The following is a 21,675-nucleotide window of genomic DNA, read 5'->3' as shown; positions in this document are numbered from 1 at the left end:
AGTATAATCTTGGGGAAAATAATCTTAAACTACCATAAAGAATTGTCATATAAACATGTGACATATTTATACAGTAATCTTGATCAAACATTTTTCCTAGCTTCTGACACTGTGCTGAGCAAAAAATCTTTAAAGTAATGTATGTACTGATTTGATAAGACTTGAAAGTTTTCACTAATCTTTGTGTACTGAGTGCTGAAATGATAGTTACAGTGAGATTCCAGATTACTAGTAACATAGCACCTTATATTGTTGATCTTAAAGCAAAAGGGTCTTTAACTCCTCTCGAGCTGGGTTCAATCTAGGGCAAGCTTGTTTGCTTACTGAATGTCCACTTTTAAAACGCTATGTCCATACGTGATCTGTAATCATAGCAAGTTTGAGGTTAAGTATAAGAGATTTACAATAAAGATGGGTAAGTTCTTTTGGAAAGGATGTGAGATGTCAGACTATGGAATTCATTCCCAGTTTTCATTATTAAGCTCAAGACTATGGTGGGGAGCTGCTTTGGAATTTGTCGTACTCCAGTTCATAACTTCATGTTAAGTGTTGTCTTGTACTAAGCTAAAAAGAAAGGATAGGCAGCTACAACTGGAATGTTTCTTTATTTGCAGAAGATAAACACTGACATGGGTTGATTGGACTGATTGGCCATCCGTCCAAAACATAGAGGAATGATTCCTTTAAAGTGAACATTTTGCAATTTTTTTCCATGCGGGCAACATGTTGGATTACATCTCTGGGCTGAATTTAGAGGTTGGTGGGCCCAGAAATTAACCCCAATGATTGGCAATGCCAGTTCCTTAGCTTCATCCCACCTCTGTTCCATTATTTATGAAGGTGGAACAGGCAGATAACTGATTATACCTTATTTAGTTCAATTAAAATGGAAACACAGAAATTAAGAGCAGAGTAGGTTTTTGACCCTTCAAGTCAGCTTTGTCATTCAATCTCAATGATCATCTATCTCAATGCCACACTCCTGCTTTCTCCCTATTCCCCTTGATGCCTTAAAATCTAAAATATCATCTAAAAATAGAACAGTCTACTCCAACTGTTCAGCGCCCTCTACCCCAAAATCATTAACTCCAAACTATTTGCATATCTCTTCACTTCTAAGCAAATAAGCATATCCTCTGAGACTACCTGCTAAACTCAAATATCCCACTAGGACATTCAAAGCCTTTGAAAATTAAGTTACCCAAAATCTTCTGCTGGCATTTCCCTTTAATGATCTCCACCAATACAGGGAATCCCAATGTGTGTTATGTAAGCTCCTCATGTGTAAAATTGTTTCTTTACTTTCACTGACAGTTTCCACTTTGAAAAAAAATCTTTAAAGATAAATGCACTTTTTTTAAAAATCAATGCAATATGGCTGCAGTTTAGGTCTTAAGGGCAGTTTTTCCCTGATATTGCAGTGGATATAAGGAATAAACTGGAGTACAGAGGAAATTTAAACAGGGAGACACCAATGCCCATAAGACATCTTACTCAACTGTTCCACTTGCACTGCCACAGGTGATTGTATCTACTCAGTTCTGTTGCAGGAAAACTGCCTTCCTGTTCATAAATACCTGTCAACCAATTTATTCACCCAGTACAAAATCTCCCAACCACACCTCATTCCTACCACCAATAAAATCCAAATCCTCAACTTCATCACTTCCTTGGCTTGACTTACCATCACCCTCCTCAAGTATCCAAAGCTCCATATTTACATAAACATTCACTAAGAACTGTATTGTCCAAACCTTACTGAACACTCTGCCTGTTGCACCCTTGTCTCCACAGATCTCCATTACTAGGCCGTGTACCACAACACCAGTTTTCCATGTTCCACCATCCTCTAACTCTGTGAGTCCAAATGTCCAACAGTTTTACAAAGCCATGGGTGACCACACCAGTGCTGTCCTATGCAACCTCCTTCAATAATCTGTCACAGCATCTGCAGCCTTTTAATCCTCCAAATCTGATGTCTTGTGCATGCACTCTTCCCTCACTCCTCCCAACCATTGCTGCAAATTCACTGGAATTGTCTTTCAATCCTATTCCAACACGCTGGTTTGTTAAAACGTTTTCACCTTGCCACTCCTCTCTCTCAGCTCCAAAAGCTTATTATCATGAACATAACTTCCATACATCTTGCAAACTTCCATGCTTATCATCGGGCATCTACTTCCATGAAGTGAAATGCTACACAATGATCACTTTTGATGCTGTTATGTTCATAATGTTAGTCTTTGTATAAAATCATAGCAGCTGTCATTAATGTAGTCACTCAATATCATGAAAATAAGTACAGGCATCTTCCCATCTCACACGTGCAAAGAAATGTCTGCACCATCTGCTCTTTAAACAGGGCTGGCTGACTCACAGCTTAAGCATTTTGAATTCAAGCAATACCTAGAGATGCTTTGAAAGTGTTTATATTGTCAGCACAGTAAGGGGCTTGGTACTCACCACTATTATTCACAATCAATATAGAGAGTAGACACTGAAATGCTGCATTGTAAAATAGTGGGTTTTTTGGAGAAATATCCAGCTATGTATCCTTGGCCAAGTGCTAGTCTCTTAATACGGAATGGCTGCCCTGAGCATTGATTGAAAAAATTCATTTTCACATCAATTAGCATAGGCAGCACAGAATAAAATCTCTAAATATAAACTACTTATAAATATAATTACACACGAAACAAGTTACTGGAAATAGGCTGAGTACAGAAGCAAAGAATTTAACATAATGAAATCTTTTTCCTGGTCTGAAAGTGATCCTGCAATAGTTGTTGATCAGTATTGGAGTGAGACTGTGATAGATGAAGATTGTGATTGAATAAGGTCTGTAATGGAATATCGAGTCAAAAGTGTGGTGCTGGAAAAGCACAGCAGGTCAGGCAGCATCGAGGAGCAGGAGAATTGATGTTTCGGGCATAAGGCCTACCAGCACCATACTCTCAACTCTGACCCCCAGCATCTGCAGTCCACACTTTCACCTGGAATGGATATTGGTTGGTTTTAACATGAGGTCTGAATTGACTATTGGTTGCTATTAGAGTGGGACATGTGATAAGTATCAGTCAATATTGCAATTAGTATTGGTTAATGTTGCAATTGGGCCTAAGATGTGTGTAAGATGGTATGAGAATGAAGTCTGTGATGGATGATATTGTTTATAGTGTGTGATTTGTCACAGCGCTAACAATTATATACATTTGAACAAGATGCATTTAAACCTATAAATGAATATATTCCAGTTTTTATCTTCCATCTGTCTGTAATTTCCCAGTTAACTTCAACTTGCATCCAGGCTTAACTACTCTGGGATTGTTTTTTAATATCAAAGAGAAATCACGAGGATTACAAAATGTTTAGAGTGGATCAATATACTGAAATGTATTTTCCCCTATTGGTAAATCATTAACTAGAAGGGGCAAGCTTCAGGTTAGTACTGGCAAAACATCATTAAAAATTAGAATAAATGTTATCAATACTTAATAGATATTAAATTGGTGATGAATGGAAATAGCCATAGATATCACAGTGTCTGATAAATGTACACATGTTAATAGAATTCCAGCAACATGACACACGTCATAATGATTTCTACATGCTGCCAGCCTACTTCACTATTCATTGGTTGCACTTATTCTGGCAACTGGACAACTATCCTGACTTCTGCCTCATAGATTCTGATCTGGCTATGGAGAGTCAGGAGGTGAGTTACTCACTGTGGATTTTTTTTTAAGATTAGATTACTTACAGTGTGGAAACAGGCCCTTTGGCCCAACAAGTCCACACCGCCCCGCCGAAGCGCAACTCACCCATACGCCTACATCTACCCCTTACCTAACACTACGGGCAATTTAGCATGGCCAATTCACCTGACCTACACATCTTTGGACTGTGAGAATGTGCAAACTCCACACAGTCAATTGCCTGAGGCGGGAATTGAACCCAGGTCTCTGGCGCTGTGAGGCAGCAGTGCTAACCACTGTGCCACCGTGCCGCCCCAGTCTCTGACCTGCTCTTGTAGCCATAGTAATGAGTGCAATTTAATTTATGGCCAATGGTTGGGGCTCCAGCAATGCCGATAAATATTAAGGAGAGATGACTGCATTCTTTCTTGTCAGAGATGGTCACTGCATGATGCCTATATGGTACAAACATTGCCATTTATCGGCACATGGATATTGAATGGTGCTGAGCATCGTGTAATCATCAGTGAACATCCCCACTTCTAACCTTACGATGGACGGAATGTCATTCATAAAGCAGCTGAAGGTAGTTGGATATCAGATTACTACCACAGACAGCTCCTGTGGTAATATCATGGAACTGAGATGATTGACCTCCCTCAACTACAACATTTTCCTTTGTGCCAGCAATGACTCAAACAAGTGGAGATTCCCAATGATTCCAGTTTTGCGAGGGCTCCTCGACACCATACTCTATCAAATGCTGCTGTGATATGAAAGGTAGGCACTCACCTCATCTCAGGAAATTTTGTCCATGTTTGCATTCTGCTTCTGCTGCCTGGCCTTGTAACTTTGCTGAGTGTAGACTTTATTTTTAGGCATGTCTGTTACTGCTCCTGCCATGCCCTTCTATATTCTCCATTTAATTGGGTTTGATTCCGGGGTGGGGGTTGCACAGTGATGTAAGGTTTTAGATTACGAACTAATACTAATGGTGCTGATGGTCACATTAACTCATGGATGTCCACTTTTGAATTGCTAGATCTGTTCTGCCTGGGATAGAAGTCTATCCCACTCACAAAATTTGTAGTACTTTATGCTGCTGAATGTAGCACATTTGATGCTACATAACACACTCAACAGCATTCTCAATGGTAGAACTTTGTCTCATGAGTACTGTCAATGGTCACACCGACCAATGCAGTCATGCAAAGGTATATCTAAGGCACAATAGTGGTGAGGACCTGGACAAGTGGATTTTTTTTTACCTCTTATTGTCTCCTCACCACCTGCCACAGACCCAGCCTAGACGTTATATGCTTTAAGACTTGGCCAGTTCTGTCAGTAATGGTGCTACCAAGCCACTCTTGAGGAATAAGATGGAAGATCCTCCTCTCAGAGTATATTTTGTGCTCTAGTTATCCTTCCTCTTCTTCCAAGTGGTATTCAATATATACGCCCAAATTCATTATTTGCTAAGGGTGGGATGGAGGCCGGGGAATTGGGAGCACACACAGGGCAGACGTGGGGATGTTGGTGCTGATGGTTATCAACAGGAAGTTTCCTTGCCCACATTTATCCTGATACCATGAGACTACATGCAGTTTGGAATCACTGTAGAGGATTGAAAGAGTAATGCCCACCTGATAGTACACCATTGTGCCACCATCCCAGAGAGGGTAACAGTGGTGTCTGGAATCTGTCTGTAAGGCATGATTCCAGAAGTATGACTATGTCAAGTTTGACCACGGACATTTCTCCTAATCTTGGTACATGTCTCCAGATGTTAATAAAGAGGATTTTACAGGGTTGACAGTGCTACAAATGCCATTGCAGTTTCTGGTGCCTACATCAATGCTTGGTGTTCTGATCAAATTCATTCCACTTTTCTTAAAGTTCATTCCATTTTTCTCCAGTGACTGGATACTTTGTGATTTGACATTTAAGAATCAGCCACATCACTTTAGGTCAGGAGTCACATTTAGGGGAGATAAGGATGGCAATTTTTCTTAACCAAAGTGAAGCAGATGTTCTTTTTTTCACAGTCAGCAGTAGTTTCATGGTCATCGTTACTTAGTCTAGCTTGAAGCACCAAATCTATTAATTGAATTTTACCAGAAGCTTTCATAGGACTCTCGTCCCCAGAAGGTTGACCTACCAATATGCCACCATCTACCTTATCTTATACTATCTTACACTACCTTATACTGAATCTTTACACAATGCACCCGACCAAATAAATTGACAAAGCATTCTCTCATAGTTTAACTGCATTTAAAGTTCCTATTGATATTGCAAATATTTTAGCCACAATTAATAAGTATAAGGGAATTTTTCCACATGAGAAGAATAACAATTCAGAAAATACTTCAAACTTAAATAATTAATTTTAAAATGCTGTGAAATTCAGAAATGTAGGAAGCCATGTTGAGGCCAGTAACAGACTTCAAGAGGACATTAAAAACTGGTGAAATGGACATATGGTTGAGGAGAAAATTGAGTCGGATCTTCTGATAGGAAGAAACTCATTGCAGCAACATAGACAACGTAAACCACGTGGAGCTTGCAATGCAGTAGCAGTCTTGAAGAAAGCCACCACCTCATTGAGGGTCTGGATGAAGCAAAATTTGAGGTCCTTGCGTTTATCAACAAAGCCAAGATTTTTTGCCGACATAATTGTCCTTGAGAAGGTGACCATAACTCCTTACATTTTATACAAGACCTCAGTATATGTTATCAGGGGCTTACCTAATTAAGATAATGAAAGAAATTGTTAAGGTCAATGGAAAGAACAAGATCCTCTGGAGGAACAATGTGGAATGGGAGTACAAGTAGGGCTCAATTGTTTAGAGATGATATCAAGAATAATTTCTTCAAAAACCATGGAACTCTCTTCCTCAAAATAATGTATGTGAATGCATGCATTTCTGAAGAGTTCTATTTCACCTTTATATAGAGGGTGCTGCTGCTTTTAAATAAACTGGCTGAGGAAAGGTTGACTGGCTAGAAACATCTATTTTTTTTTACAATCCTGGTCGATGACGTCGTGCCACAGAGGTATACAGCACGGAAACAAACCTTTCAGTCCAACTCATCCATACTAAACAGATTTCCTAAACTGAACTCATCCCATGTCTGCATTTGACCCATATTCCTCTAAACCCTTCCTATCCATGTGCACGTCCAAATGTCTTTTAAATGTTATAATTATATCCACCTCTACCACTTCCTCTGACAGCTCATTCCATATTTGCACCACCTTGTGTGAAAAACATCTTTTGACTGTGACAGCAAACAGATAATGGGCACAGATAAAGCAATGTATAGAATAAGTGTAACAAAACCATTAACACATTTATTTTCTGAGTTTACATTAGTAGGATAGTTATGCTTAAATCTTTTCCACTATGAGATTATTGCTCAACTGCAACCTCACTTCAAAGGCCTACTTTTATTTCTTTTCCCTTAATACCATTCATTTAGAAAATTCTATCAAGCTGAAGTTTGAAATTAAAATTTGATCTAACACGATTTGTCATTTCTGCAAAAGTGTAATCAATTTCTCCCATTACATATGTAAAGAAATGTTTCTTATCTTCAGTTTTGAAAGGTTAGGCTGCAATGTTTAGACCATTCCCTCTGGTTTTGAACTCTCCAACCTGAGAAAGTAGTTTTGCTGTATGTAGCACATGTTTTGTCCTTAATGTTGTGAAATTTTCAATCCAATTATCCTTTAGCATTGAAATTCTGGGAGTTATAACCGAAGTAGTCAGTATCAAATTCCCAAGTCTATTATACCAGTTTCAATTCTATAACACTGCCCAAAGTCAGAAAAACAACCTGAATGAATCAGTATGCATTTTTCAATCCAGCATCGTCTGAATGACACTGAAAGTCTATTGCTGCACTGATTAGCAACAAATTACTAAGTTTTACACAGTGGGTCTACATCCATTAGAAATTCATATCATGTGGAATTCTTACAGCCTCCAAAAGTTTAGAATTTGCATTCCTTCAGTATGAATTAAAATCAAACATGGATATAACACAAAATGTTGTAACTTATGGAGGTCCCATTTTAATCCTTTTGAAGATAAGAGCAACATCAAATTCCTTGCTTATACTGCCTCCTCCAGGTGAATCAATGATATTCCATTTTTTGTGCCACAATGACATTTATTTTTGCAAAAAGCATTCTCCCAATATTTGCATTCTTTAGATTCTGAACTCATACCAGGATCAGTGATGTGGGATCCAGCCAAGGTTCAGAACTTGAGATCAATTTATATCATATTTACTTTGTCATGGTGAATTAACCTTGTATTTTGTATAATATGCCATGTAATAAGATATATCAATTCAGTTTCAGCTCAATGTCTAAGTTTTGAATATGACCCATTTATGGTTAAGTACTAATAGGTCCCACACAACTCCCATGAGTTCCAATTATCTGTAATGGTTCTTTGGTAATTATAACTCAGTGAGCAACCTATATTTCATAATACAAGTGTGTATTATAATATCAAATATGTACTCATATCAAAATTGAGATACCTAAACTGTTGTAGGTGCTGCTGCCTTAATGCTGCAGATGTCAAAGGTGATTTGCAAAGAAAGAACAAAATAAATTTTATTTATATATTGTCAACATGCATTCCCAGGGCATTGCATAGTGTTTCAGAAACAAGGATGCATTTTCAAATGTAGTTAAATGGTATGTTGAAAAAAGCTGAATACATTGTAAACTATCAAAAAGAGGGTTTTTTGATAGGCAGATTGAAGTCCTTAGTCCTACCTGTTCCAGGGGTGTGTAAGAACATCTCTGAAGAGGTTGATTAGAAAATAGCTTTTAACTGCATGGCAGGGCTTATTGCAATACAGCTTTCCTTTTGTATCGCATTGAGTTGTTCACAAGATGATAGCTTCAACTCAACAATTCCTAGGTGATGGTGCTACTAGCTGAGTTCAGCTGACACTCTTAAGGGCTTAAAAATGTGCTTAAAAATGTACAGGTTTCTCATGTTGGAAGGCATTAATCATAATTCTCTACCAATTCGTCCAACCTGCTGGCAAATTGCACTTTACTTATGGTACAGTCAACTGCCATATTCACACCATGGCATTACTAACGTACTGGATGGAACCTGTTGCACTTGGCGGGCAGTAAAAACTTCTAAAATTGAACATAGACTTAAAGGAACTCCATCCCCTTTACATTTATAGTGGAAAGGAGGTATTGCTGGTGGCCAGAAGGGACACAAACTTTGCACAAGGCTCATGAAATTAGATCTAGGTCTCCACAATATGGCTGGTCTGCCTGAACAATCTTCCAGTTGTTCATTTTCCACTGTAAACATGCACTGTTTGGAAAGGCAAAAAACAATGGTTTAAAAATTTTATTTTTGATAATACTGCTTGAGTCACAGGATGTTTCAATACTGGAGCAGGTTAATAAGTGGATTAATGACACTAAGATAACCTTGTGTCATCCTAGTAGATAAAATCACAAGAGGGAGATAGATAGATACAGGTAAGATGTTTCCTACATTGGACAAGCTAGAACTTGGGTGTAAAATTCAAAAATACTGGTGAAGTATTTAGGATTTAAATTAGGAGAATTGCTTGTACTCAGACAGCTATGAATCTTTGGAATTATCTACACTAGAGGACTTCAGGAGATTAGTCTTTGAGTAAATTTAAAGTAGAGATTGATCATTTTTGATTATCAGTGATGTAGAGAGTTATTGGGATAGATATTAAAGTGTTTGATCAGCTATGTCTGTATTAAATAGAGAAGGAGGCTCAATGAGCTTAATGACTTACTTCAGTTCCTATTTTTCTTTGTTACTAAAAGAAACAGGTTATTTGGCTTATCAACTCACTTTTCAATGGATTTAATCCACTCTTCTGTTTGCTGCACAGATCTTTTATTGTCTCATTTTTCTATATAAATCATTTAAAATATACATTCTACTTCCACAATGTTTGACAGCAAATTTCAACAATTTAATCAGCCATGTATATAAAAAGGTCTGTGGTTATTCTTTTCTTGTTTTATCTTAAATTTGTGTCCTCTTGTTACCCTCTCATTGATCAGTGAAACGAATCATTATGTAATCTATAGACCTTTCATATAATAAATGTTATATCATCAACTGACCTGCACAACTCTGTCAAACTCCAAAGTACCTCCATACCTGAAACATGAGGCTAAATAATATCCGACTGAATCTATGTGGGGCTTTCTTTCCATCGTTTCCACATCATTCCAATAATGTGCTGTCCTAAACTCCACTAAATTAAGGTATTCTACAAATTAAACTTTAGGGCTCTTTTGATGAAGCCCAAAGGCTTTGAGTCCCATCTGCTTCCATCTGGACAGGTTGATTATAAATACCTACAAATTCAGCAATAGTTCCTTCCTTTTGTTGACCCTGAAGATTATTTCTCTCAGACCATAGTTCACTGACCTTGGAGTGTTTTTGATACTTTTATTGTTAAATGAATCATTGGCCTGTACTTAATGAAAATTGTAAACAAACATAGCTTTTCTCCAATCTGACTAAACAAATTTTGAACAAGATGCCTTTGTACTTGTTGCAATTGTCAAGCTGCATTACCTTTTCACATCACTGATAAACATTACTGCATTCAGACTTCACACAGCAACTGTAGTGCAAAGATTTTTACCACATCTGATGGAAGTCTTCAAAATCATAACAGGGCTGGATAGAACAGTCAGGGAGAAACTGTCCCTATTTGTAAGAGGATAAAGAACAGGGGGCACAGATTCAAAGTGATTTGCAAAAGAAGCAAAAGAAGTGATAAGACATTTTTTACACACTAGTGTCTAGAACAGATGGGAAATGTAAGGATGTCGATCAGATATCCTAAATAGATTTGGTTCCATTTGCCAGCATTTGGCCCATATCCCTTTAAACCCTTCCTATTCAAATACCCATCCAGGTGCCTTTTAAATGTTGTTATTGTACCAGCCTCCACCACTTCCTCTGGCAGCTCATTTCACACACGTACCACCGTCTGCCTGAAAATGTTGCCCCTTAGGTCCCGTTTAAAGCTTTCCCCTCTCACCTTTAACCTATGCTGTCTACTTTTGGATTTGGCACCCTGGGAAAAAAAGACCTTGTCTACTACCCTATCTAAGCCCCTCATGATTTTATAAACCTCTACAAGGTAACTCCTCAGCCTCTGACATTACAGGGAAAATAGCCCCAGCCTCTCCGGATAGCTCAAACCCTCCAACCCTGACAACATCCTTGTAAATCCTTTCTGAAACATTTCAAGTTTCACAATATCCTTCCAATAGCAGGGAGACCAGAATTATGTGCAGTATTCCAAAAGTGGCTGATTATTTAAATATAAATAATATGCAGTGCTAAAGAGAAAGGCAGGAGAATGGTACTAAGTCATGATGCTCATTTGAAGAGACGGTGGTACAGACAATGGGCCGGATGGCCTCCTTCTGCAAGGAAACAATTCAATTATTCCGTGAAAAGAATGTTTTTTTTAACACTGATGTTCGTTATGACTTGGTATGCTACACCTGCAATGTGGTGGAATCAAATTCAACAGTACTTTCAAAACGGGATTCAGCATGGGAAAAATATGCCGGGCCGTAGTGAAAAATCAAGGGGATAGGACCAAATCAAAAATCTATTACAGGCGAGATAGAGGGAATGGCACCCGTTCTGATGTAGGGTACATGGTTCAGTGATATCAGGGGAAAATCATACGGCACTCTAAATGAATGTAAGTGCCCTATTAGGATTAGTACCTCCTGAGGTACAGTAGCATTATTATATTCGGTCTATCTCGTAACGATGAACTTGGCATTTGTGCCTGCCAATATAGTGTCTCTTTGCGTTCTTTAATAAAATCTAAATCATAAAGTAAACCTGGATGGTTCATGTGTGATCTCTCTCGACCATTGTCTGAAAGAGTTTTCAACGCCTAAAATAGGTGTACAAAAAGACCCTCGTCGTGCAAGGGAAGTCTCAGGCTTTGGGGTACCCCAGTTTCATCGTTCCACTGGACGAACGCTTCGTTCATAAAAAGGGGAGAACGTGGCGTTACGAAATGTGAGCGGGTAGGAAGGCGACTTTTTTTTCTTACAGCTGTCACATTTGACCTTGTCGAACTTAAGTTTTCCCGTCTATCCAAAACAAACTAAATCTCCAAAGTCTTGTTCTTTTTTTCCACAGAAGTTATCGGACAGAAAGGGTGAACTTCTCACATGAACTGAGCGCGGTCCTGTCAGTGGTTTGTACATGATTTTATTGATCTGCTGCTGACCTGTGGAAAGCGGATCTTGGGTCTCCTTGTGGAGGCGGTGGGCTCGGAGTGGTATTAGCACTGTGGTAAAGCAGAATATTTGCAGACAAGGGAATGTTCGACACGTTCATTCCCTCAGAGGACAAACTAAAGGTTGCCCTTCACCCTCTAGAGAGCCGCCTTTCAATTTACAATCGCTGCCTCGCGATTTGAAACAGACCACAAATTGGAACAGCAATGTCTCCGCTCCCCGCACTGGCTGGGAGTCATTCAGAAAGTCACAGCTGAAAGAGCATTTTAAAAATGCAGGAGGTGTACACCGCACAAAAACGATGAAATGTAAACGCACTCACCTTTCACACTGCGCCTCTCTCAAAACTGCCAGTTCCACTGGACGGTGAAAGCAGGTCGTGAATTTCCTTTCCCCTTCCTTTGTAAATCGTGGGTTTCCCGATTTGAAGGAACCTTGATTTCTTTTGCGGTGGCTGATTTCCAAGGATGTTAAGCCGTATAAGTCCTCTCCTCCAACCTCACAGGGTGGCAGGGCAAGGCTTGGGGATTCCAAGCAGGTCGATCCATGTCTCATTCGATGGCATCCTGTGATCAGTGAAGGGTCACACAAGCAATTGGCAACAGTCCCTTCAACTCCCCCGGTCACAACTATAACGGTGCGGCTTAATGCCCTCATAAATCAACAGAAGGGTCATTCACGTCTTCTTCAGACAGGGACATCAGTAACTCATTCTTGGAGGTTGGGGTGGGGGGGGGTAGGTGATTGTCACTCCTGGCTTTTTTGGAGTATGTAGAAAATGTTTTGCCCCTTGCTTGCCGCGTGGGTGGGGGGAGCAGCCCATATCGGATAACTAATGTGAACTAAACACGGATTTCCTCCGCCCCCACCACCACCCTTCTCCCCCACCCACTCCGTGATCCTGTCCTTAATCCGTTGGCCCTGAGTTTGTCTCAAAACGTGTTCGCCGTCACCAAGGTAATGTGGCTATTTTGGATTGCCACATGGCGCGACCGGCTCCAATGATCGGGCCCTGGAAAGTGTCAGCAAAACAGGGATTCCCGTTCTCCTGTGTTTTGGTGTTTTTGTTTTGTTCGATTCAATGTCGATTGTAATCGAAAATAAATCTTTCCTCGAATGACTTCAGTTGGGCACGGTGCAGCTGTCAAGCGGCAATCGTTCCCTCATTCCCTAAAATAAAGGGCATCGACATTTGCCCTGACTACTTCAGTCCATTTGGAGCTGGGTGTTAGATCCTGTTGTTCCCTTGGGGAAGCGGGGGGGGTGGGTGGGTGCTGAGGGGGGACAATGATAGCACAGCGAGCTGTACATGGAATGCAGGGTTGCGGTCGCTCTGGCCAGATTCTTAAACGCTCCGTTTCACCAAACCAAGGGGAATGCAACGATTCGCTGGTGAAACGCGTCTCTCCCATTTTGTTTTGTTTTAGAAAAAGAGGGACAATGCTGCAAATTAAACAGTGTCTCACTGGAGAACAGTCGAGAAGGTTGACATAGCAACCGCCGACGCTGCTGAGGTTGTCCCGCGGGGCGGCGCTGGCGTATTCCCCGCCGCAAGAGAGCTCCTACTTCCAGAGTCCTGTCTGATCCTGGGTTCGGACACGTGTCCTTTATTTTGTCTCATTTACCTCTCTCTGTGTTTCTCAGACAGGCGCTTGGCAAAAAAAAAGAGAATGCTTGTTTGTCGTTTTATTTTTCTTTCTGGTTGTCGCTGCTGTTTATGGTTGGGGGGGGGAGGAGAATAATTGTCAATTGTGACAACCCTGTGTAAACATAAATCCACCTGCGCAAGAAGGCAACAGTCCCCATTCCTTCCTCAACTGTTGAGAGTTCTTTTAGAAAAAAAGCGATGCAACGCTCGAATGCCGATGGGAGGTGAACAAAGCAAAAGTGCGAGCTGATTTTTAGCCTCCCCTCGCACCCACAGCTCAGAGAGTGGCGCAGGGAAAAGTCTATCAAATGGATTCAGTTATTGTAATAAAACGTGTTGGAAACGACATTAAATTAAGAGTCAGATGAGCGCTGGAAATGGCTTCCGGTTTGGTTTTTTTCACTTCTAGGAATGTAGAAGATAGCAACAGCTGCGTGTGGTGCTCCGGCTTTCAATTTTGCACTTTAATCTCTCTCTACTTGATTGCTATTTGGTTCTCTCCCCCCGCTAGCTTCCTTTACCTTTTGTTTTGACAATTCAAAACCCTCGTTTCTGTCACCCCCCCCCCCCCCCCATTCTCCTCAGGGCAGGTTGAGAGGTTGGAAGGGTCATGATGTTCTAAATCCCCCTCCTCTTCCTCTTCCCCCACCCGCCGGAGATACATGCTCCCAGGCAGGAGAATTCGCCCCCTTCACTCCCCGCGCCCCCCATTTCTCCCCCATGAAAAAAAAAGCCCCCTCCTCTCCCATGAAGTGATACGCAATTAGCGGGAAGGAAGCGAGGGGAGGCGGGGGGAGTGATAGAAGCTAATCGCTTTTCTTTTTTTAAAAAAAGATGCCGCACGGTTCGTTTTCGTTCAACTCAATTGACACACATTGAAGGTTAACCTTTCGTGAAATGTGTCAAGACCAGTGCAACAAAAAATGGCGGGCAAGTCGCATTAAACCACAGGAAAAAACTGTAAAATAAACTACAGGCGTTGATAGCAAAGCTAAAAAAAAGACTTTTGTTTTTCAATTCGATGCTCCCCCTCCCTCCCTCGCCTAGATGTAATTCTGTCACACATGTAATGGTTCAAAAATATTTAGCTTCCATGGGTTGAAGCTGACTGTCAGACGTTTCTTTTAATGTGACTGAAAACACTGAATGTAGGGTTTCTCCGTTTGTGTTCAATTCCCCCCTCTCCTCAGATCCCAACACCCGAGTTAACCCCTCCCCGTCCTTTCCTCTCCCTTTGATCATACATCAGTGAATATTTTCTTGGCTAGGGGTTTCTGTTTGGTCGGGGTGTAGCCGGGGTACTGGTGGGGACCCAGGAACAACGCGTCCACGTTGTCCTCTGCCTCCAGGTTCTCGCTTTTGTCCACGGACTGGTCGCTCGCTTTGAAGCGGCTCAGGGAAGCTGTCTGCTGCCCGCTGCTGACATGCAGATACTCAGCCTGGTCCTCATGCTCGTTCTCCCGGTGGTAGAAGTAGTTGAAGTTGGAGACGATGACGGGCACGGGCAGGGCGATGGTCAGGACGCCGGCGATGGCGCACAGCGAGCCCACGATCTTGCCGCCGATGGTGATGGGGTACATGTCGCCGTAGCCCACCGTGGTCATGGTGACCACCGCCCACCAGAAGGCGTCGGGGATGCTGGAGAAACTCGAGTCACGGTCGTCGGTCTCGGCGAAGTAGACGGCGCTGGAGAACAGGATGACCCCGATGAAGAGGAAGAACATGAGCAGGCCCAGCTCCCTCAGGCTGGCCTGCAGGGTTTTCCCCAGGATCTGGAGACCTTTGGAGTGACGGGAGAGCTTGAAGATGCGGAAGACCCGAACAAGCCGAATGACCCTGAGGATGGCCAGGGACATGGTCTGTTGCCCGTTGCTTTGGTGGTAAACTAACTCGGTGAACAGGGTGATGAAATACGGGATGATGGCCACTATGTCGATGATGTTCATGATGTTCTTGAAAAAGCCAGGCTTGCTTGGAGAGGAGAAAAACCTCACCAACAGTTCGAAAGAGAACCAGACGATGCATAGAGTCTCGATGATGAAGAAGGGGTCGGTGAACGAGTTCATCCCCACGGTTTCCGTGCCATTGGTAGCAAAATTCATCAGGTTCGGGTGGGAGTCTTCTCTGAATTCGGGCAGGGTCTCTAAACAGAATATGATGATGGAAATGAGAATGACCAGGACGGAGACGATGGCTATCCCTTTCGCAGCTCCCGAGCTCTCGGGGTATTCGAACAACAGCCAAACTTGACGCTGGTACTCGTTGCTGGGCAGAACCCGCTCCTCTTCCTTAATGAAACCTTCCTCCTCTCGGAGGTTGTCAATGGCCTCATCACCCATCTCGTAAAATTTGATCTCTTCCAGGAAAACGTCGACGGGCACGTTAACAGGTCTCCTCAGCCTCCCGCCCGACTGGTAGAAGTACAGGATGGCGTCGAAGCTGGGGCGATTCCTGTCGAAGAAGTACTCGTTCCGCAGGGGGTCGAAGTAGCGCATCCTCTTCCTCGGGTTGCCGAGTAAGGTGTTGGGGAACTGGGCCAGGGTCCTGAGCTGGGTCTCGAAGCGGAGGCCCGAGATGTTGATGAACGCCCGCTCGCAGCATTCCTGCCCCAGCTCCTCGGGATCGCGGTGACCCTGAGAGAGCGCGGTCAATACCACCGACTCGTCGATGTTCTCCTCGCCGACCAGGGTCATCTTCAGCCGGGCCGCTCTCGTTCCTGGTCCAGGGGCGGCTGAGGGCACTCGCTGTGGTCTGACACCTCCGCCAGGGCAGCGTCTGGCATTTCCTGATCAGCAACACCCCCACCCCCCAGCCTCCCCCCCTTCCACACACACACACACCCCACCCCGCCTCCCCCGACTTCTAATTCTCGCACACCTCTCTCTCTCTCACACACACACACACAGACGGGCAGGGACTCTGCAATCACAGCATTTCAAACAGCTCAGCCCCTTACCATCCCCTGCGATGACGTGAGGGCGACGTTTCCCAACAAGCGTCTTTGATTCCCCGCACACACACGCACAAATAAAACAATACTCCCAATATCTCACCGGCTGCAATCGGTCCATCCAATTCACCCCCAGTGTGGGGAGTCCACATCGGAACACCCCCGCCCCACTTTATCCATGACTGAATCTACCGGCACGGATTTCCTCCGCCGACCCCAGCCCGCCTGTACTTTAGCTGTGAAACTTTCTGCGCCTAGTTCGTTCCGAAGAATGAAAATAAAAGTCCTTTCTAGATTTCACTGGTAGTGTGTCCTGTTGCACGCCTGACGGTGAGAGACCACGCTGTGAATTGCAGTAAGGTGGGTCTGGCTCGGGGGATTGGATATATTTGACAGAGACCTACTCCGCCCCACCAAAAGCCCCTCATCATTTCGCCCGCTTTCATCAGTGTGTGCGCTCAGCGTGACCAGTCCTTTTGATGAACCAGAAGCTCAGCCAAAATGTCCAGGCAGTGCCGAGAGCTAGCTCTTCAGCAACGTGCATCATGTGGGTCTGGTGATAAACTCCAGGTGTACCCTCTCAGGGGGTTACAACTCACAATTGAAGGAAACTGCATGAGTTCAGTCAATAATTATTGCTTCACCTAAATCAATACAACGTTTTGGCCGACTCGCGTTAAAACTCCCGGAGTAAAACCCCGCGCCCTCTATTTTCATGACTGCTGTTTCGGGTCCTCACTTTAGCAACGCACAACTTACTGCAGCCTCCCAAAGTCAGTTGTCCGATTACAACCATCTTTTCCGAAGTGACTCTTAGTGAGGTGTCAGTGGACAATTTATATATGTATCCTTGCAATGACAAAAAAAATACGCTTCTAATGGCAAACTTTTCTGAGGAAGATAAAATTATTTCCATCTTGGGACAAACAGAAACGTTTTTTAAAGAAACAAAGTGCGATATTCTTTCTTCAAAAAAGTCTTTTTCTATTAAAATGTTAATCGAGCAAATAAAAACTACGCAACTCTGAAGCGTCGACTGACATAGTTGTTTTGGTAGCTCACTCTACACTGTGAGAATTCTTATTTCCTGCAGTTTCCATCCTTTTTGCAAGTTGTTTCACTCTTCTATTTGTTAAAACCGAACTCATTACTGTTTGAGATGAATGCCTTTATATTTTTGGGACAAAGCGGTCTCTCAATGCTCACATGGTAATTGCACCACCTAGTGTGTAGGAGACAGACAGACCCATGCTTGACATTTGGTCACTGCCAGGTTAGCGTTTCCCAACTGAGCAATGACGATTCTCCAATGGGCCTGAGCACCACACAGAGAGAGAAGGACGAATTAGGTCTTGCGACTTGGTATCTGTGTAGAAAGTGCTCTTAGATATAAGGCAAGGACAGGATCAGTCCTAATTATCTCATCTATCAAGGAATGGTCAACTGATACTGCATAAATTCATCAACAGAGAGGGAAAAATAGTTAATGTTTTGGGGCCAATATGACCAGTCAGACACTGGATGCTCATACTACTGGTTTCACTTACAGCAGACACCATTTTGGTCAAGAAATTAGCACAGGTGTTAGGCGTATGTGGTAAAACTGGCATCTGTGCAGTCCTTCCCCCTCCCCCCCCCCCCCCCCCGCTCTAATTGTAAGACATTCATGCCCAGTGACTCATCATGTGCAAAAAAACCGCTTCTAATGGCAAACTTTTCTGAGGAAAATAAAGTTATTTCCATCTTGGGACAAACAGAAACGTTTTTTAAAGAAACAAAGTGAGATATTCTGTCTTCGAAAAAATATTTTTCTATTAAAATATTAATCTAGCAAATAAAAAACACGCAACTCTGAAGCATCAACTGAGGCATAGTTGTTTTAGTAGCTCACTCTACACTGTGAGAATTCTTATTTCCTGCAGTTTCCATCCTTTTTGCAAGTTGTTTCACTCTATTCTAACCTTCAATGTACACACAATGTCAGTATCTGACAATCCCTGAGAATTTGAGAGCAAATGAGTGGTTTATCATCTATAATCACTTTATCCTCTTGGTCAGGTTGCAGCTCATTACTGGAAAGAGCAAGATTGTAGTGAGGGATTGGAGAAGTAAGAGATTCATGCTTACCTCATCTGCAGTTTATAAATCAGAAGCGATTGTGGGGTGAAAGGGAAGTGGGATATAAGAAGATGGATTAGCAGGGAGCATAATCTCATCTTCACTGGTTTCAACCCTTCCATGGCTGAAGTCATGGTCACTCCAATGATGGCCACCAGCCTCTTGCCCATCAAGATAAGGGCCCATAGTTCTGCCTTATTTCTCACTCAATAGATAATGTTGCTTCTGGTTGCTCCACTTTTTCATCCCTGAAAGATGGAAAGGTATTTATGAGTGTGTTTGTGGAATGGCAAACTAAAAAGCATTTCAGTCATTGTAGTGTGTAGAAAGAGCAACCCAGGCCAAAAAATTCCCTTTTCCCTCTCCCACCAGAGTGGCACCTATGCGTTTCACTTGCAGGTGTGCATACATCTTATCATAGTGACACACATACCAATAGGTTCAAGAACAGCTTCCTCGCTGCTGTTATTGGATGTCTGAATGGGTCTCTCAAATTTCAAATCTAGTGTTAATTTTGCTTTTGTGCAATTTCTTTGCAGCTGTAACTTTGTATTCCTCGCTTTGTTCAAATACCCTATAATTTTTGTATTTGATGATCTGCCTGTACTGTATGCGAAACAAAACTTTTCACTGTATTAAGGTGCATACAACAATAATAAATCAAAACAAATCAAATTAAAGCCTGTTGTGGGACTGTGTTTCAGGTCTAGAACTGGAGAGAGAAAGTGTGGAAATTGCACAGGGCAGGTTGTGGTAAAGGACAGGATTATTGAGTCTAGAGTGCAGAAGCAGGTTTGAAAGTCAGACTGGAACTCAGGGTAGAAATGGGCTGAAATCTGGCATGGAGAGATTCTGCAAACTGGTCAGAACCTCAAGAACCTTGAATTGGCTGAAGGTGTGTTGGGAGGGATGGGGGAAGCTGTAGCCCTTGGATAAAAGGTCTGGTATAGGTTACTTTCGAGGCAATGAGAAAGACAAATACTCAGCACATTCAGAAGGCCTGCAAATACAGTAGCGATGGACCAACGATGAAAAACGTGATTGAATTGAATTAGCTTAACTGTCACATGTACTTTCATGATTACAGTGAGAAGTTTACAAATCGCAACTTATGGTGCCATCTTAGATATAAGCTTATCTAGGTACAGATACTCAAGTACAAATTCTTACAAATAAAAATTAGAAAAATAAAGAACTAAAAAGTACAACATTTCAGACCTTCTAAAATACAAAGCCATAATAATAAACTGGTGGCTCAGTGGTTTTGATTTGATTCCCACCTCAGGTGACTGTCTGTGTGGAGTTTGCACGTTCTCCCCGTGTCTGCGTGAGTTTCCTCCAGGTGCTCCAGTTTCCTACCACAGTCCAAAGATGTGCAAGTTAAGTGGATTGGCCATGCTAAATTGCACATAGTCAGGGATAAATATAAGATAGGAGAGTGGGTCTGAGTGGTTTACTCTTTGGAGGGTCGGTGTGGACTTGTTGGGCCAATAGGCCTGTTTCCATACTGTAGGGATTCTAGTCTAATCTCAGTTAGAAAAATAAGGAAATAAAAAGTTCAGAATAACAGTCCTTCCACAATAATATAATGAAGAATAAAAATTTAAAAGTGAATTTAAGACAAAATCCACTCCTGATCTAAGCAGGACGGGGTGGAAAAGGAGAAAGTGATTCATCTATGAAGAAGGTAGGCAGACTATATTTGTCCCATGTAAATAATTTTGCTTTTTGTGTTGCCCCTTGACATTAACAGGTATGTAGTATTATCATGACCAGTCTGGAATAGTTTGATTTAAGGATTAGCAAGTTAATACCTAAGCCATTATTTAAGAGATTTTTTGCAGCATACCATAAGACCATAAGATCATTAGACATAGGAGTGGAAGTAAGGCCATTCAGCCCATCAAGTCCACTCCGCCATTCAATCATGGCTGATGGGCATTTCAACTCCACTTACCCATATTCTCCCCATAGCCCTTAGTTCCTTGTGACATCAAGAATTTATCAATCTCGGCCTTGAAGACATTTAGCGTCCCAGCCTCCACTGCACTCCGCAGCAATGAATTCCACAGGCCCACCACTCTCTGGCTGAAGAAATGTCTCCGCATTTCTGTTCTGAATTTACCCCCTCTAATTCTAAGGCTGTGTCCACGGGTCCTAGTCTTCTTGCCTAACAGAAACAATTTCCTAGTGTCCACCCTTTCCAAGCCATGTATTGTCTTGTAAGTTTCTATTAGATCTCCCCTTAATCTTCTAAACTCCAATGAATACAATCCCAGGATCCTCAGCCATTCCTCGTATGTGAGTGTGCTCGATCACTTCCCTTTCACAATGGTAGCAAGTCTATAGAAATATTTTTCATTTTAATTAGATTTTTAGTTTTTAAAGGGGAAATAGAGATTAATACACCACTTACAAAACAGTACAATTTTTGATGCAAAAACATTAATAGCCGATAATCGAAGACAAAAGTGGGCCATTTGGAAATGAACAGAAATTACAAGTTAGCATGGATACGTAAATGGCAAATTGTGTTCAGCTTTTTCATGTTCTTTGATGACATAGTGGAGAAGATGGATCAGCATAGTGCAGCTGATGCTGTGTAATGTGGACTTTGCAAAATGAGTTTGATGAAATACTTTGAAATAAACGTGTTAGCAAAACAAAAGCTCATGGGATTAAAGGGCTGAATTGATGTAAATCTGGCTAAGGGATAGCAACCAGAGAGTGGCACTTAATTGTTTTAAAGGCATAACTTTCAAGTTTTCAAGTGATATGAAACTCAAAATTTAGCAGATAGTGACAAACATTAATAACAGACTTAAGGAAGACATATACAGAACTGGGCACACCCAAATTAGATAAAGCAGAATGCAGAGAAAAGTGAAGTAATTGGGTTTGGTAGAAAGAATGAGATGAGGAAAGATATAAAATTTGATGG

The 21,675-nt window shown here is 41.9% G+C and overlaps 1 protein-coding gene and 1 long non-coding RNA gene across 2 annotated transcripts in view; both read right to left on the bottom strand.

The window, feature by feature from the left end:
• Positions 1-14,234, bottom strand: part of LOC140466681 (uncharacterized) — a 36,563-nt gene extending 22,329 nt beyond the window's left edge. The window contains exon 1 of the long non-coding RNA XR_011955255.1: positions 12,341-14,234. This is a non-coding gene — a long non-coding RNA (uncharacterized lncRNA). The remainder of the gene's footprint in view (positions 1-12,340) is intronic.
• A 143-nt stretch (positions 14,235-14,377) lies between these two features.
• On the bottom strand, positions 14,378-16,451 carry LOC140466680 (potassium voltage-gated channel subfamily A member 1-like). The gene has a single exon (XM_072562141.1). It carries the CDS (start codon positions 16,357-16,359, stop codon positions 14,905-14,907), a length of 1,455 nt encoding a protein of 484 aa, XP_072418242.1. The 5' UTR covers positions 16,360-16,451; the 3' UTR covers positions 14,378-14,904.
• Positions 16,452-21,675: the final 5,224 nt, after the last annotated feature.

Source organism: Chiloscyllium punctatum, chromosome 44 (assembly GCF_047496795.1).
Source record: "Chiloscyllium punctatum isolate Juve2018m chromosome 44, sChiPun1.3, whole genome shotgun sequence".
Taxonomy (NCBI): Eukaryota; Metazoa; Chordata; class Chondrichthyes; order Orectolobiformes; family Hemiscylliidae; genus Chiloscyllium; species Chiloscyllium punctatum.
The sequence above is the reverse complement of the archived record's forward strand: the minus strand, read 5'-3'. Positions and strand labels throughout refer to the sequence as shown.

What these genes read in the sequence shown, in the direction of transcription:
- LOC140466680 (XM_072562141.1), bottom strand. Translation starts at nt 16,359, where the DNA reads ATGACCCTGGTCGGCGAGGAGAACATCGACGAGTCGGTGGTATTGACC.